A 13,301-nucleotide genomic window follows, 5' to 3' on the forward strand; every position below is an offset into this window, starting at 1 on the left:
TCTTTGACTGCTTGTGCTTTGATACTCATCGATCAGAAGTCTTCAACTCTTGTCTTAAAGGTTTGATTCAGGTGTGTTGGAACAGAAATGCATGTAAAAGTTGCTCTGGAGGACAAGAATGGTGCCACCAATTGCTCTCAGAAATCACTTTATCAGTAAAATTTATTTAATCTTAGTAGAAACACAGCTGGTTTGTGGAAACCAGCAGCTGTGTTGTTGTGGCTTTACAGTTTGCGGTTGTAACATGACTTTTTTCAGGATATTTCACTCCAAAATGATTTGCCTGTTACATTACAGGTGCGAGCCTTTGGTCCAGGCCTGCAAGGCGGCATTGTGGGTAAACCAGCTCCCTTCACCATTGACACAAAAGGAGCTGGTGCCGGTGGTCTTGGCCTGACAGTCGAGGGTCCCTGCGAGGCAAAGATCGAGTGCCAAGACAATGGCGATGGCACGTGCTCGGTGGCATATCTTCCCACCGAGGCGGGCGAGTACGCCATCAATATCCTGTACGCCGAACGGCACATCCCCGGTTCTCCCTTCAAAGCTGCGGTCCGCCCGGCCTTCGATCCCAGCAAGGTGACGGCTAGCGGACCGGGCCTGGAGAAGGCCAAGGCGGGCGAACCAGCCGCCTTCACCGTGGACTGCACCAGAGCGGGCGACGCAGAGCTAACCATCGAGATCGTGTCCGAGACCGGCGTCAAGGCCGAGGTGCGCATCCAGAAAACATCGGAGGGCACCTTCTCCGTCACGTACATCCCATCCTTCCACGGCACGCACACCATCACCATCAAGTACGGCGGGCACGCCATTCCCTACTTCCCAAAGGTGCTGCAAGTGGAACCGTCTGTTGACACCAGCGGGGTTCACGTTTATGGGCCCGGAGTGGAGCCGAGAGGTAATATTCGCTTTGCTATTCGACAAAATCCACCTTTGTGTCTAAATCAATATGAGTAAGGGCGCATGATGACTTGGCGTTATTGAGCCCATTTGATGCAGGGCTGCAAATCACCAGAAGTGCTTTTGTGTTTCAAGGGGTCCTCAGGGAAGTCACAACCCACTTCATTGTGGATGCGCGCGCCCTCAGCAAGGCCGGAGGCAACCGCGTGAAGGTTCGCGTTGTCAACCCTTCTGGCGCCAACACAGACACCTACATCACTGACAAGGGAGACGGCACTTACAGAGTGGAGTACACGGCCTTCGAGGACGGTGAGAGCAGAGAGAAAAGACGTGACTCTTCAATACGCTTAATCTAACCGTGTTGATTAAAAACGTGTTAAACATTCCACGTAACGCAGAGGATTTTACCTGGACAGGGAAAGAGCTCACACAGACGGACAGAAAAAGCACTAACAGGTTCTTGATTTAGGTGCCGTTCGGGGAATAAAGACGGAGCGAGCGAGGTGTGGTGTATAAATACAGAATGATGCAGTCAAGCAATGATGTGAGGGACAGAGATCAGGCAGACAGGCTTTGCTTTATAAATAGTGTGCTGTGGAGCAGAAGCTCTTAACCAGGCAGGTATGTGTGCTGAAGGCTGCCTGCACACAGGGAATGACAGAGGGGGATATTAATAGAGACCTATAACACAAAGCTAAGAGATCACAGAGCACTTCTCGTTTCACCAGACATCTTCTAATACTGTAGCTGTGTGGCTGGGAATCTGCCTTATAGGCCTATTGAGAGCACTATGTCAGAAAAATGTTGTAACAGAATAATGAATAGGGAACAGATGTAACGCCTTGTATGTTCACCCGAGCGTCTGCACTTTAGATAGCGTCTTTTATAAATAAACAGATGTTTAGCTCCCTAAAAGGGAGCTTTCGCTGGCCTATAATTACAAGCGAGAGTGCAACAAATGAGTATTTTTGCCTGTTTATGAGAATGTTGTTGAGATTTTTTTTTTTTTTTTTGCGTGTGCGCAGGTATGCATCTGATTGAGGTCCTGTACGACGGCGCGCCCTCTCCTAAGAGTCCCTTCAGAGTGTTTGTGGTGGAAGGATGCGATCCAACCCGTGTGCGTGCGTTTGGACCGGGTCTGGAGGGAGGAATAACCAACAGGCCCAACTGTTTCACCGTGGAAACCAGGTAACGTTTAATCACCCAAAGGGGAAATAATTTAATATTTTCATCTATATTAAACAGCACACAACAAAACAGGAAGGAGTTTCCCTGGGATCTATAATGTAAAACTATGAAAACAACATATAATCAGTATCAACACAAGATAGATAAAGCATTACAGATATATGGTATAATATAAAGAGTATAATCAACCATATAAGGTGGAAACCTGCTTTGGTAAGATCTTCACTGCAAAAACACAAAATCCTACCAAGTATTTTTTATCTTCTAGTGCATACATCTTAGTGCATTTGAAATAAGACAAAACCAACTCAGAAGTAACTTTTCAGCTAGACATAGTAGCTTGTTTAAAGTCAGTAATTCCTTAATAAATAAAAAAAACTCTCATTGAGCTCGTTTTATCTGGTCTTGGATGCTAAATCTTTTATTGAGCTTGTGTTACGCTCAATGAAACAAGCATAAAACATTTAGTTACAAGTTTATTGTAACTAACTGGCATGTTAGTCACAATTAACAAAGATACAAGTTAGTTACAAGCTACTTACTTGTAAGCCAGTTACAATCATGGATGCTTTTGTTTCCTTAGAGGACTAGATTTGGAATCTGCATTTAGAAAGAAAACAAGGAGGTGTGATAGAGAAAAGAAGAAGGAAACGTGTCGGCTTCTCTCCCTCAGGGGTGCCGGCACAGGAGGCCTGGGTCTGACAATCGAGGGAGCCTCAGAGGCCAAAATATCCTGCAAGGACAACAAAGATGGCAGCTGCAGCGTTGAGTACGTGCCCTTCACTCCTGGAGACTATGACGTAAATATCAACTACGGAGGCCAGCCGATCCCCGGCAGTCCGTTCCGTGTGCCGGTGAAGGACCCAGTGGATCCAACCAAGGTGAAATGCTCCGGTCCAGGACTGGGCGCTGGAGTGAGGGCCCACGTTCCTCAGACTTTCACAGTAGACTGCACCCAGGCTGGACAGGCGCCACTGGATGTCAAACTCTACGGACCCACAGGTAGAAATTAGGACAAGTATAAAAATCTTTAAAGTGAGGTTAAAAAGTTGTAGGCAGACAATATCTTACCTACATTCTGCTTAATTTAGTATAGATCCAGATTAGCTGGTCTTGGATGCTAAAGCTAGCATTTAGCTAGCTAAGAGGGGGGAGGGGGGAGACAAAGGTGGAATAGGACTGTCTAAAATCCTTGTCTATCTCAAAAGCATAGTAACAGTTTTGTGATGTAACGAACCTTTTGTCGCATTAAAAATCAGGAAGTTATTTACAAAATCTGCTGATTATTTACACAAGAAAAAGAAGGTACTGGGGTACGCCACAAATAATCTTCCCTGTGAAACACTTGGCAAACGTGAACTATTTCCAATCAGAATGACTTTCTAACAGCAAGCTAAGGCAGTGTAAATACTAATGATTAGCATTCATGTGAATCGCTTGAACATTCTTGTTTTTAAGGCTTTGTTTTCTGTCAGAAAATAACTGATAGAAACGTTTTTTGTGTGTAAAGTTCTCTATATATGTTTCACATAGGAAGATAATTGGTGGTGCACCACTTCCTACACGTACTTCCAACGTCACGAATCAAGCAGATCAGACTTTATTTGTTGAACAACCAAACAAACAGAAATGTATTTAATTAAATAAATAAACGGATCAAATTAAAGCAGTAATCCACTTCAGACTAGCCGTTAGCTTCGATGCCGGGGACTCTGGATCCCTGCTACGCAAAAAAATGCTAAAGAGTTATCTACTGGAACTAAGATAATAACTGCTCATAACCTTTCCACATAACCTCACTTTAAACATCCTGAATTATTCCCTTAACCTTTCACACTCTGCTCGGTAAAGCGAATTAACAATGCAATATTTCTGTGTGTTGCAGGCACCGTGGAGCCGGTGGGTGTGAAGAATAACGGCGATGGCACCCACACAGTTCACTACACCCCAGCGCAGGATGGCCCCTACACTGTAGCTGTTAAATATGCAGATCAGGAAGTCCCACACAGGTTCAGCATAAGATTAATGAGTTTATATATAGATAAAAAAGAACAACCGGGCTGTATTTTCACATACGTCTTAATTAAAGTTCCCCTTGCTTGCATTAAAAAGACAATAGAAAGGTGTGCTTCCGCAATTTTTCCTGTCCTTATTTCTTGTTTGTCTCAGACGCTCTATATTCTCTGCCCCCCTTTAACAGCCCATTCAAGGTAATGTCTCAGCCTGGGCACGATGCCAGCAAGGTCCGCGCCAGCGGCCCCGGTCTAGACACCAAAGGAGTGTCTGCCAGCCTGCCTGTTGAGTTTACGATTGATGCCCGGGACGCTGGAGAGGGACTGCTCACTGTGCAGATTCTGGTGAACTTCCGCTGCCGTGTGCGCTGATCACCGGAGCCACAGGCTCGTTTCTCCTACGAACGTCATTTTGCATGTCGCTCACAGGACCCAGAGGGCAAGCCGAAGAACGCCACCATCCAGGACAACCGGGACGGGACCTACACCGTGTCCTACGTGCCTGACTCCACGGGTCCTTACACAATCACCATCAAGTATGGAGGAGACGAGATTCCCTACTCTCCGTATCGGATCCAGTCGCTTCCCACGGGAGACGCCAGCAAGTGCCGCCTCACGGGTAAACGAAGCCGTGCCGCGGTTTTCTGCTTTCAAAGCCAGTCGTTTAGCATCGTATTCATTTCGTCCTTTAACTTGCAGTTTCAATTGGCGGACATGGAGTTTGTGAGTTTATCCTTTTCTTTTCAGCTAAATTACCTGAATCTGTTTCAGAAGCAAAGTTTAAAATCCCCTTCTCTGTCCACCCCCCACACAGCAGCTCTCCAGAAGCTGCAGACCTCTGAGGACACGGTCATCACGGTGGATGCCAAGGCAGCCGGGAAAGGCAAGGTGACCTGCAAGGTGCTGACTCCGCAGGGGATGGAGCTGGACATGGACGTGGTGGAGAATCACGACGGCACCTTTGACATTTACTACACGGCCCCGGAACCTGGGAAGTATGTGATCACTATCCGCTTTGGGGGGGAGAACATCCCAAAGAGCCCCTTCCACGTGGTGGTGAGTGCAGGAGTAACAAATAGCTGCTACCGGTGCGTGCGCTACAAGTTCCAACATTAAAAACATCTTTTGTTTTGTCCTTCTGTTTCACCAGGCCTCAAACGAGCCGGTAGTTCCCCGTGACCCCGTGGATCCTCTCTTTCGTCCCGTTAACTTCCTGGTGCCGTTCACGCCGCAGCAGGGAGAGATCACAGGTGAGACCGACGCTTTTAAAAACCTGCAACGTTTTTCCTTCCCCCAGGTCGCTGATATTTAAACACTCTGCAGGAGAGGTGCGGATGCCCTCAGGCAAGACGTCCCGCCCACACATCACTGACAACAAAGACGGCACCATCACCATCAAGTACCAGCCCACGGAGAGGGGCCTGCATGAGATGGACATCAAATACGATGGGAATCACATTCCAGGTAAGCTTTCTGCGGCTCGTTTTTTTTTTTTTTTTTATGATTTTCGAATTTGATAAATGGCATCCCGGTTCCACGGTATGAGCAGACTAGTTATTTTTCTTCATTTTGCCCTCTACAGGAAGCCCGCTGCAGTTCTTTGTGGACGCCGTGAACAGCGGAGTGGTGACCGCCTATGGTCCGGGTCTGAGTTATGGAATGGTCAACAGAGCTGCCACGTTCACCGTGGTCACCAAAAACGCAGGAGAAGGTGACAGTGAAGCAATTTCACATATCCTTTTTTTATTTTTTAGAACATTTCACATGATTTTAAGGTTTTAAACTGCAAAAACACAACATTTCACAAAGTATTTTGGTCTAGTGTCTAGCGCAAATATCTTGATGCACTTGAAAAAAAGAAAACTAACTTGCAAGTACATTTTCAGCAAGAAATAGGAGCTTGTTTTATGTTAGTAAATCCTTAATATTAATGAAGTATAAAAATACTATAACTTTTTCTTCAATATTAAGGAGTTATTGACTTGAAGCAAGCTCCTGTATCTTGCTGGAAAGTTACTTGCAAGTTATTCTTTGAAGATATTTCGATATCTCGAAACAAGAGCACAACACTTAGTGAGACTTTGTACTTTTGCTTAAAGAATCTCACCCGTTCTCTTTTTTTCCCAAACAGGTGGTCTGTCACTTGCGGTCGAGGGTCCCTCTAAAGCCGAGATCACCTGCAAGGACAACAAAGACGGCACCTGCACCGTGTCCTACCTGCCCACAGCTCCGGGAGATTACAACATCATCGTGAAGTTTGACAACAAGCACATTCCCGGCAGCCCCTTCACCGCTAAGATCACTGGTGAGGAAACGCTCCATCCGTCTCGCAGGCAGACGCGAAAGTAAACGGCTGTGAACCAAATTATTTTCTTTTTCTTTTCCTTCGAATGTCAGGGGACGACACCATCACCAGAACGTCCCAGCTCAACGTCGGCACGGCAGCCGACGTGTCCCTGAAGATCGCGGAGACTGATCTGAGCTCCCTGACTGCCAGCATCAGAGCGCCGTCAGGCAACGAGGAGCCCTGCCTGCTCAAACGGCTGCCCAACAGACACCTCGGTGAGAACGAAACTCAGAGGGATGAAAACAGAACAGAGCATTTGTAAAGCGTTCAGTGGGCGGCGGGCAAAATGCTTCCCAATGAGATCTCGTTGTTCACCGAGTACAGAGGGACGAAGGTGTTTTCAGATTTTTATTTCTAACCAAAATCTAAAGCCATTTAATATTTTCATTTTCCACCTCGCAGCTTTGCCTCGGTCCGTCTCATAAACTCCCAACACAAAGACGTTCATTGACGTTTGTAGTCGGTTACGAGGAAATGCCCCAGTTTTTTGTCATTTTTCTGTCTTGACTTTAATTCTTTTTTTCTTTTTTTTTCTTCACTTTGATTATTTTGCAACAGGCATCTCTTTCACCCCGAAGGAGGTCGGCGAGCACGAGGTGAGCGTGAGGAAGAATGGGATGCACGTGGCCAACAGCCCTTTCAAAATAATGGTCGGCCAGTCGGAGATCGGCGAAGCCAGCCGAGTGAAGGCCTTCGGGAAAGGCCTGGTCGAGGCGCACACTTTCGAAATGGCCGAATTCTTCGTGGACACAAGGAACGCTGGTAAGCTCTCGCCATCCCAACCGTTTGGCCTGCAGGTCTGGACGAAACACGGCTCTGATCGCTTGTTCCGGTTTGTGCGCAAGGCTACGGGGGTTTGGCGCTGTCCATCGAGGGTCCGAGCAAAGTGGACATAAACTGCGAAGACGTGGAGGACGGGACGTGCAGGGTGACCTACTGCCCCACAGAACCTGGGAGCTACATCGTCAACATCAAGTTCGCTGAAAAGCACATCCCAGGTTGGAATAAATGATACTGTGGGGGGAAAATGAAAAGGACAAGAAGTGTGAATCGAAGAAAATTGAACAAAAAAAAGCAAAACTAACTACTTAGACCAGTATCTTATACATTTTCTTCAAATAAAAAAAACCCTCTGTGTTTCCTGCAGGAAGTCCTTTCACAGTGAAGGTGACCGGAGAAGGGAGGATTAAGGAGAGCATTACCAGGAAGAGACAGGCTTCCTCCATCGCCTCAGTGGGCAGCACTTGCGGCCTCAACCTCAAGATCCCAGGTGAGCACATCAGACGGCCAGAAAACGCTTTCAGTGCGGCGGTGGAGCGCTTTACATTAAATGAGGCCAGCAAGCACCGCACACACACACACACATACACACACGCACTCACACTTCCATCCCTATGCTCACAGCCGCTTCCTTTCCACAGGAAACTGGTTCCAGATGGTTTCCGCTCAGGAGAGGCTAACCAGGACGTTCACCCGCAGCAGCCACACATACACTCGCACGGAGCGCACGGAGATCAGCAAGACCCGCGGCGGGGAGACCAAGAGGGAGGTGCGCGTGGAGGAGAGCACCCAGGTGGGAGGAGGAGGCGGAGGGAGCCCCTTCAGAGACGTGTTCGGAGACTTTCTGGGCAGGGAGAGCCTCAGCAGCTTCGCCGGCATCGCCGCCAGGCCCGAGCGTGAGTCGGACTTTGATCGAGCCGCACTGTTCGGTGTGAAAAACCTCGACTGCGTCTAACCTGTTTGGGTGTGACCCCAGCAGCTGCCGAGAGCGGCTCGCAGGCCATGACGGCGCAGGTGACGAGCCCCAGCGGGAAGACGGTGGACGCGGACATCGTGGACGGAGGAAGCAGCACGTACAGCGTCCGCTTCATCCCGCAGGAGATCGGACCCCACACCGTGAACGTCAAGTACAGGGGCCAGCACGTGCCGGGCAGCCCCTTCCAGTTCACCGTGGGGCCGATGGGCGAGGGCGGCGCCCACAAGGTCCGCGCGGGAGGTCCAGGCCTGGAGAGAGGCGTTGCCGGAGCGCCGTGTAAGACAGAAATGATGTCAGATCCTTACAGAAGTGCAGCTCAGTCATTTGAGTGTCGCCGAGCAGAAAGAGTGATACGATTTAAACTTTGAATTCTAGCTCAAAGATAGAAAAAATTTACTTTTCTGAAAAAAAAATTGTAATGCAAAGGAAACATTGAATGCATATACTCTCTGATACGACAGGATATTTTACATTACTGATATAGGAATTCTTTATCACATTTTCCTTTGACCTAACTTTCCCTGTGTAGGCCTAGATAAACGGCCAGATAACAACGCAGTTACCTAATATGGCTTGTTCTCCTTGTGAAGTTATGAAAAGGTTTTCTTGTTTTTTTTACGTAATATTCAATTTTTCAGAGAAACTGAATTTTGGCTTTTCATTTGCCGTGAGCCGTAACTATCAAAACGAGCCGAAGCAGACGCTCAAAATCCAGCGTCCTTCGCGTAAACGAATGTGTACGGGCTGCTCCTTTAGAAATTAAATCATCGGAACAAACGAGCCCATCAGTAACACTCTGTGTAGCCGTTTCATTTTCGACAGACGTTTCTGACGTCGCTTCTCCTCCGTCTCGCCCGCTCCAGCCGAATTCAGCATCTGGACCCGCGAGGCCGGCGCCGGTGGCCTCTCCATCGCCGTGGAAGGCCCCAGCAAGGCAGAGATCTCCTTCGAGGACAGGAAAGACGGCTCCTGCGGCGTCTCGTACGTGGTGAAGGAGCCAGGTGAGGACTTCCCCCAGCGGAAGGCTGTTTATTTCTGTCTTCTAACCAGTCGGCTCTCCAGCTGTTCTCCCTCCGCTTCCCCGCGGTTCACTTGATTGTGAAAGTAAATAACATGTCTGCTTCCCCAGGTGACTACGAGGTGTCAATCAAATTCAACAACGAGCACATCCCCGACAGCCCGTTCATCGTTCCGATCGCTACGCTGTCAGACGAGGCCCGCAGGCTCACTGTGACGAGCCTTCAGGTGGGTGCATGCACACACACACACACTCACGCCCACACGCGCGCACACACACACACACAGATGCTGGCGATAAAAATCAAATTACTTCTCAGCACATAAAACATACATATATACAAAATATAAGCGGCGAGCAGCAGATGGTGAGTGTGATTTGTGGTGGATATTTCTGTCTCTTTGCCCTTGAAGTGTAATTGAACGCCAGTGTTGGAGCAAGTCTGCATGACTGTAACGCTGCGACGCTGGCTGGCGATGAAGGGCTGGATTAACTGTCCCTCGCTAATGTGGGGCCAATACAAGCTGTGCTATGTGGGCCCGCCGTCAGTTTTACGCGTCTCATCTCGGAGCGGCGGATGAAGACACCTGTACAAGTTTACAGCCATCACAGAGGAGCGTTTTTGTTTTATCTGCTAACGTAAAGCTAAAAGCAACGTTTTTAGGGATCTGAGTGACACTAAGAGCCAGCTGAAGTGCCTCCGAAGTGAGCATGAGGCTGTCTGTGTCCGGGTCGGAGCCGTTGTTGTTCTCGCTTTAGGGGGGCAACGCTTCGCTATAAACCTTTTTTTCTGCCTCTCTCGTACCCGATAACTCGGTCTGGGCTATTTTAGAGCTTTTACAGGTTGTGTCCTCCTCCACACACTACGAGAGCCTCACGTGCAGTTATCACGGACATGAACGACATATATTGACTTTGTATTTTCTCTTACTGGCCGGATTGTAGCTTTTGTGGTAAGAAAATTACTGAAAGGGAAGGAAAACGTTAACAGTTGGCCGCGAAAAATGCAAAGTAGTAGAAGAAGAAAGTGAGGAAAAAGTGGTCAGCTTCAGCGTGGACGGCGACGCTGGCGTTCCAGCAGCTTTCGATCAACTAGACTAGAGCCAAGGTGGTGTCTGGGTAGATCCTGAACATTACGAGCGGTTCTCTGTGGTCGGGAAGGATTTGGGTCAGGTGCCCGACACTCATACGCAGCTCGGCGTTTCTAACGGGACCACAGTCCCAAACACAAGTCAAAAATAGCTTTGGAGGGCTTACATTAAGCTTCCTAAACGGCCTCCTCAAAGCCCCGAGCTCAAACCCGTTGAAAATTAATGGACTGTGATTAAAAGTGGGACTCGTGCCAGAAAACAAACCAATTTTTAAAATAAGCGCTGATGAGAAGAGCAGGCAAATTTCCAGCAAAAATGTTCCCAGAAGCTTGTTGATGGCTACAAAATGTGTGGCTTCTCCACAGATAGACACCAAATGCCTGAAATTAGTTTGTGCGGTGATGATGGCTGTAAATGTAGGTTGTGTTCATCTGGGGTTTTCTTCCTCTAGGAGAAGGACTTGAAAGTAAATCAGGAGGCCTCCTTCATGGTGCAGCGCAACGGGGCGCGAGGTGCGGTCGACGCCAAAGTTCACACGCCCTCCGGATCATCTGAGGAGTGCTACGTCAGCGATCTGGACGGGGGTACGGAGCGAGATACCCGGATGATCGCATTTAGACCAACAGGGAGAAAATCATTGCAGGAGGAGTGATTTTCACTTTTGTTTTCCCTCTTTTCTCTTTTTAAGACAAAAGCGCAATCCGTTTCATTCCACGTGAGAACGGCGTTCACTCCATCGACGTCAAGTTCAACGGGTGCCACATTCCCGGAAGCCCCTTCAACGTGCGAGTGGGCGATCCGGGTCTGATCGCCGATCCCGGGATGGTGACGGCCCACGGAGCCGGGCTGCTGGGAGGAACCACAGGCACGTCCCACACACACACACACACCGCTCACGTGTCGGTGTGTGTTTACATTCAGTAAATGAGGAGCTATATTTAAGACAAGGGTGTCCAAAGTGCGGCCCGGGGGCCGTCAGCGGGTGCTTGGCTGACAACAGGTGGTCGATGCAGATGGAGATTTTTTTTTTTTTTAATCAGAGCAAAATTATTACTGACAAATATTTTCTACAATGGGAAATATTAAGTACAACACAAAGTATTTAATAAATATGTTTTTTTTTGTTTTGTTTTTTTACTTTAAAATAGGACCACGTTTATAAACTGACTTCAACTGGGGCTTCATAAAACTCAGATTTGCTTTTATATGGTTTATTAAACCTCTCTTAGTACAGAAAGCACTTCTAAAGAGAGTGAAATTCTGTTGTTATTGCTGAGGATAGGCAGACTTTTTATTTATTTATTTTTGTCATCTGAACCCAAAAGGATGTGAAGACCGGATGACTTTCTTTTAAGTAACACGAAAAACTCTCAGTTTTGGGTCTACAGTGATTTGAATTTTCCTTTCCTACAGAAACAAAAAGCAAATTTTTTGTCATTTTAGCCTTTTCTTTTTTTGATCTGCCTGTATGTTTGACTCTGCGATTTTGGCGCCACCGTATTAAGGCCTGCCCTCCGTTCCTCCAGGTGTGCCCTCGGAGTTCGTGGTCAACACCTGCAACGCCGGCTCCGGCGCTCTGTCGGTCAACATCGACGGCCCTTCCAAGGTGAAGATGGACTGTCGAGAGTGTCCAGAAGGCTACAGGATCACTTACACGCCGATGGCGCCCGGCAACTATCTCATCACCATCAAATACGGCGGACCGCAGCACATAGTGGGCAGCCCCTTCAAAGCCAAAATCACAGGTCTGCGCGACAGTCACTCTCCCATCTGATCTGTGGATGACAAATGTCACCATAATGAGACAAATGTTCTGCTGAAAAAAAGTGTGGAAGTTCTGGAAAGGAAAAAAAACAACAAAACAACGTTATGTAATGTGTCTCTGTGCTCCTATTTGATCAAATCTGCCAGTCTTCTTGGCTGTAGCAGTTTATTTCCATCAGTTTTTGTTTTGGTTTTTTTATGTGATTTTTTTTTTTAAATACAAAAGATTCAAATTGTGAAAGTTTATTTTATCCTTGAGTCATAATAAATAGTTTTTTCAGGCCACTTTCTCTCACTTTTGTGAGAACTTCTCCCAGGTGCAGCTGCTCTCCTCGTTTCGCTGTCAATACCCAGTGGGTTATGTAACCGTGTCCAAACCACGACAGTTTTAGATAAGGTTTCTCTTTTTTTTCCCCTCTTTCTCTCTCTCTCCTCTCCCGCAGGCGCCCGGCTGTCAGGGGGACACAGCCTCCATGAGACCTCCTCCGTTTTGGTCGAAACTGTCACCAAGACCTCCAAAGTCGGCGGCGCCTACAGCTCGTCTTCCTCCGCCACCTCAGCCAAACTGACGTGCGACGCCAGCAAGGTGGTTTGTCGCGGCGCGGGGCTGTCCAAGGCTTTGGTCGGGCAGAAAAATAACTTCACTGTTGACTGCAGCAAAGCAGGTGAGGAGAGGATAAATTTAGGAAGTATTGGGAAATTGTCCACACATGCCAAGCGTGAAGAATTTCCGTCTGCTTGGATGCATTGGCGACCAACGGCCGCCGTGATCATTAAAGATGCCATCCGGGAGCGTTATTCTGTCACTGACATGCAGTCAGAGTAAAAAACACATCAGTACATGAGTGGTGAAGTTTTGACTTCCTCTGCGGGGTTTTAGAAAATTTAGTTTTGCAAAAGAAAACAGGAAAAAAAATCAAATAAAATCGGCTCTGTATGTATTTGGTTTGATGACGTCACAAGAGGCGCAAGAATTGAGCTAATCTGTAAACATTAAAGTGACTTTTAACAGATTTCAACCTAGATTTGCGTTTTTAGGTGCATTTGAGCTGCACAAACTTTTAACTTTACATTTCTGAGTCAGAATTTGACTCAAGTGTTTCCAGGTTTTTCTGAAACCCATGAAGAGTTTTCACATTTAGCTCAAAGTGTTTTGTTGCATCTATTAGAGGTGAAATATGTTTTAAAAAGCTGCAGATGTAGAGGAAAAAATGTATTAAAAACACAA

The 13,301-nt window shown here is 47.4% G+C and overlaps 1 protein-coding gene across 4 annotated transcripts in view; it reads left to right on the top strand.

The window, feature by feature from the left end:
• Window positions 1–13,301, top strand: part of LOC103466366 (filamin-C-like) — a 28,869-nt gene that overhangs the window by 14,686 nt on the left and 882 nt on the right. For 2 of the 4 annotated variants that reach the window (XM_081607921.1, XM_081607923.1), the window contains 25 exons: window positions 298–895; window positions 1,033–1,206; window positions 1,923–2,085; window positions 2,759–3,087; window positions 3,971–4,094; window positions 4,286–4,442; window positions 4,527–4,716; window positions 4,797–4,820; window positions 4,912–5,153; window positions 5,248–5,347; window positions 5,421–5,561; window positions 5,680–5,808; window positions 6,229–6,402; window positions 6,495–6,659; window positions 7,003–7,206; window positions 7,290–7,442; window positions 7,592–7,714; window positions 7,866–8,120; window positions 8,204–8,476; window positions 9,064–9,201; window positions 9,330–9,445; window positions 10,761–10,893; window positions 10,998–11,174; window positions 11,836–12,054; window positions 12,517–12,738. In XM_081607921.1, the coding sequence (XP_081464047.1) occupies window positions 298–895; window positions 1,033–1,206; window positions 1,923–2,085; window positions 2,759–3,087; window positions 3,971–4,094; window positions 4,286–4,442; window positions 4,527–4,716; window positions 4,797–4,820; window positions 4,912–5,153; window positions 5,248–5,347; window positions 5,421–5,561; window positions 5,680–5,808; window positions 6,229–6,402; window positions 6,495–6,659; window positions 7,003–7,206; window positions 7,290–7,442; window positions 7,592–7,714; window positions 7,866–8,120; window positions 8,204–8,476; window positions 9,064–9,201; window positions 9,330–9,445; window positions 10,761–10,893; window positions 10,998–11,174; window positions 11,836–12,054; window positions 12,517–12,738 (4,723 nt within the window). Of the gene's footprint in view, window positions 1–297; window positions 896–1,032; window positions 1,207–1,922; window positions 2,086–2,758; window positions 3,088–3,970; window positions 4,095–4,285; window positions 4,443–4,526; window positions 4,717–4,796; window positions 4,821–4,911; window positions 5,154–5,247; window positions 5,348–5,420; window positions 5,562–5,679; window positions 5,809–6,228; window positions 6,403–6,494; window positions 6,660–7,002; window positions 7,207–7,289; window positions 7,443–7,591; window positions 7,715–7,865; window positions 8,121–8,200; window positions 8,477–9,063; window positions 9,202–9,329; window positions 9,446–10,760; window positions 10,894–10,997; window positions 11,175–11,835; window positions 12,055–12,516; window positions 12,739–13,301 lie in introns of all 4 variants that reach the window. The other 2 variants (XM_081607922.1, XM_081607920.1) reach the window with 2 other exon arrangements.

The sequence above is a fragment of the Poecilia reticulata genome, chromosome 6 (genome assembly GCF_904066995.2).
Source record: "Poecilia reticulata chromosome 6, P_reticulata-male-v2, whole genome shotgun sequence".
NCBI lineage: Eukaryota > Metazoa > Chordata > Actinopteri > Cyprinodontiformes > Poeciliidae > Poecilia > Poecilia reticulata.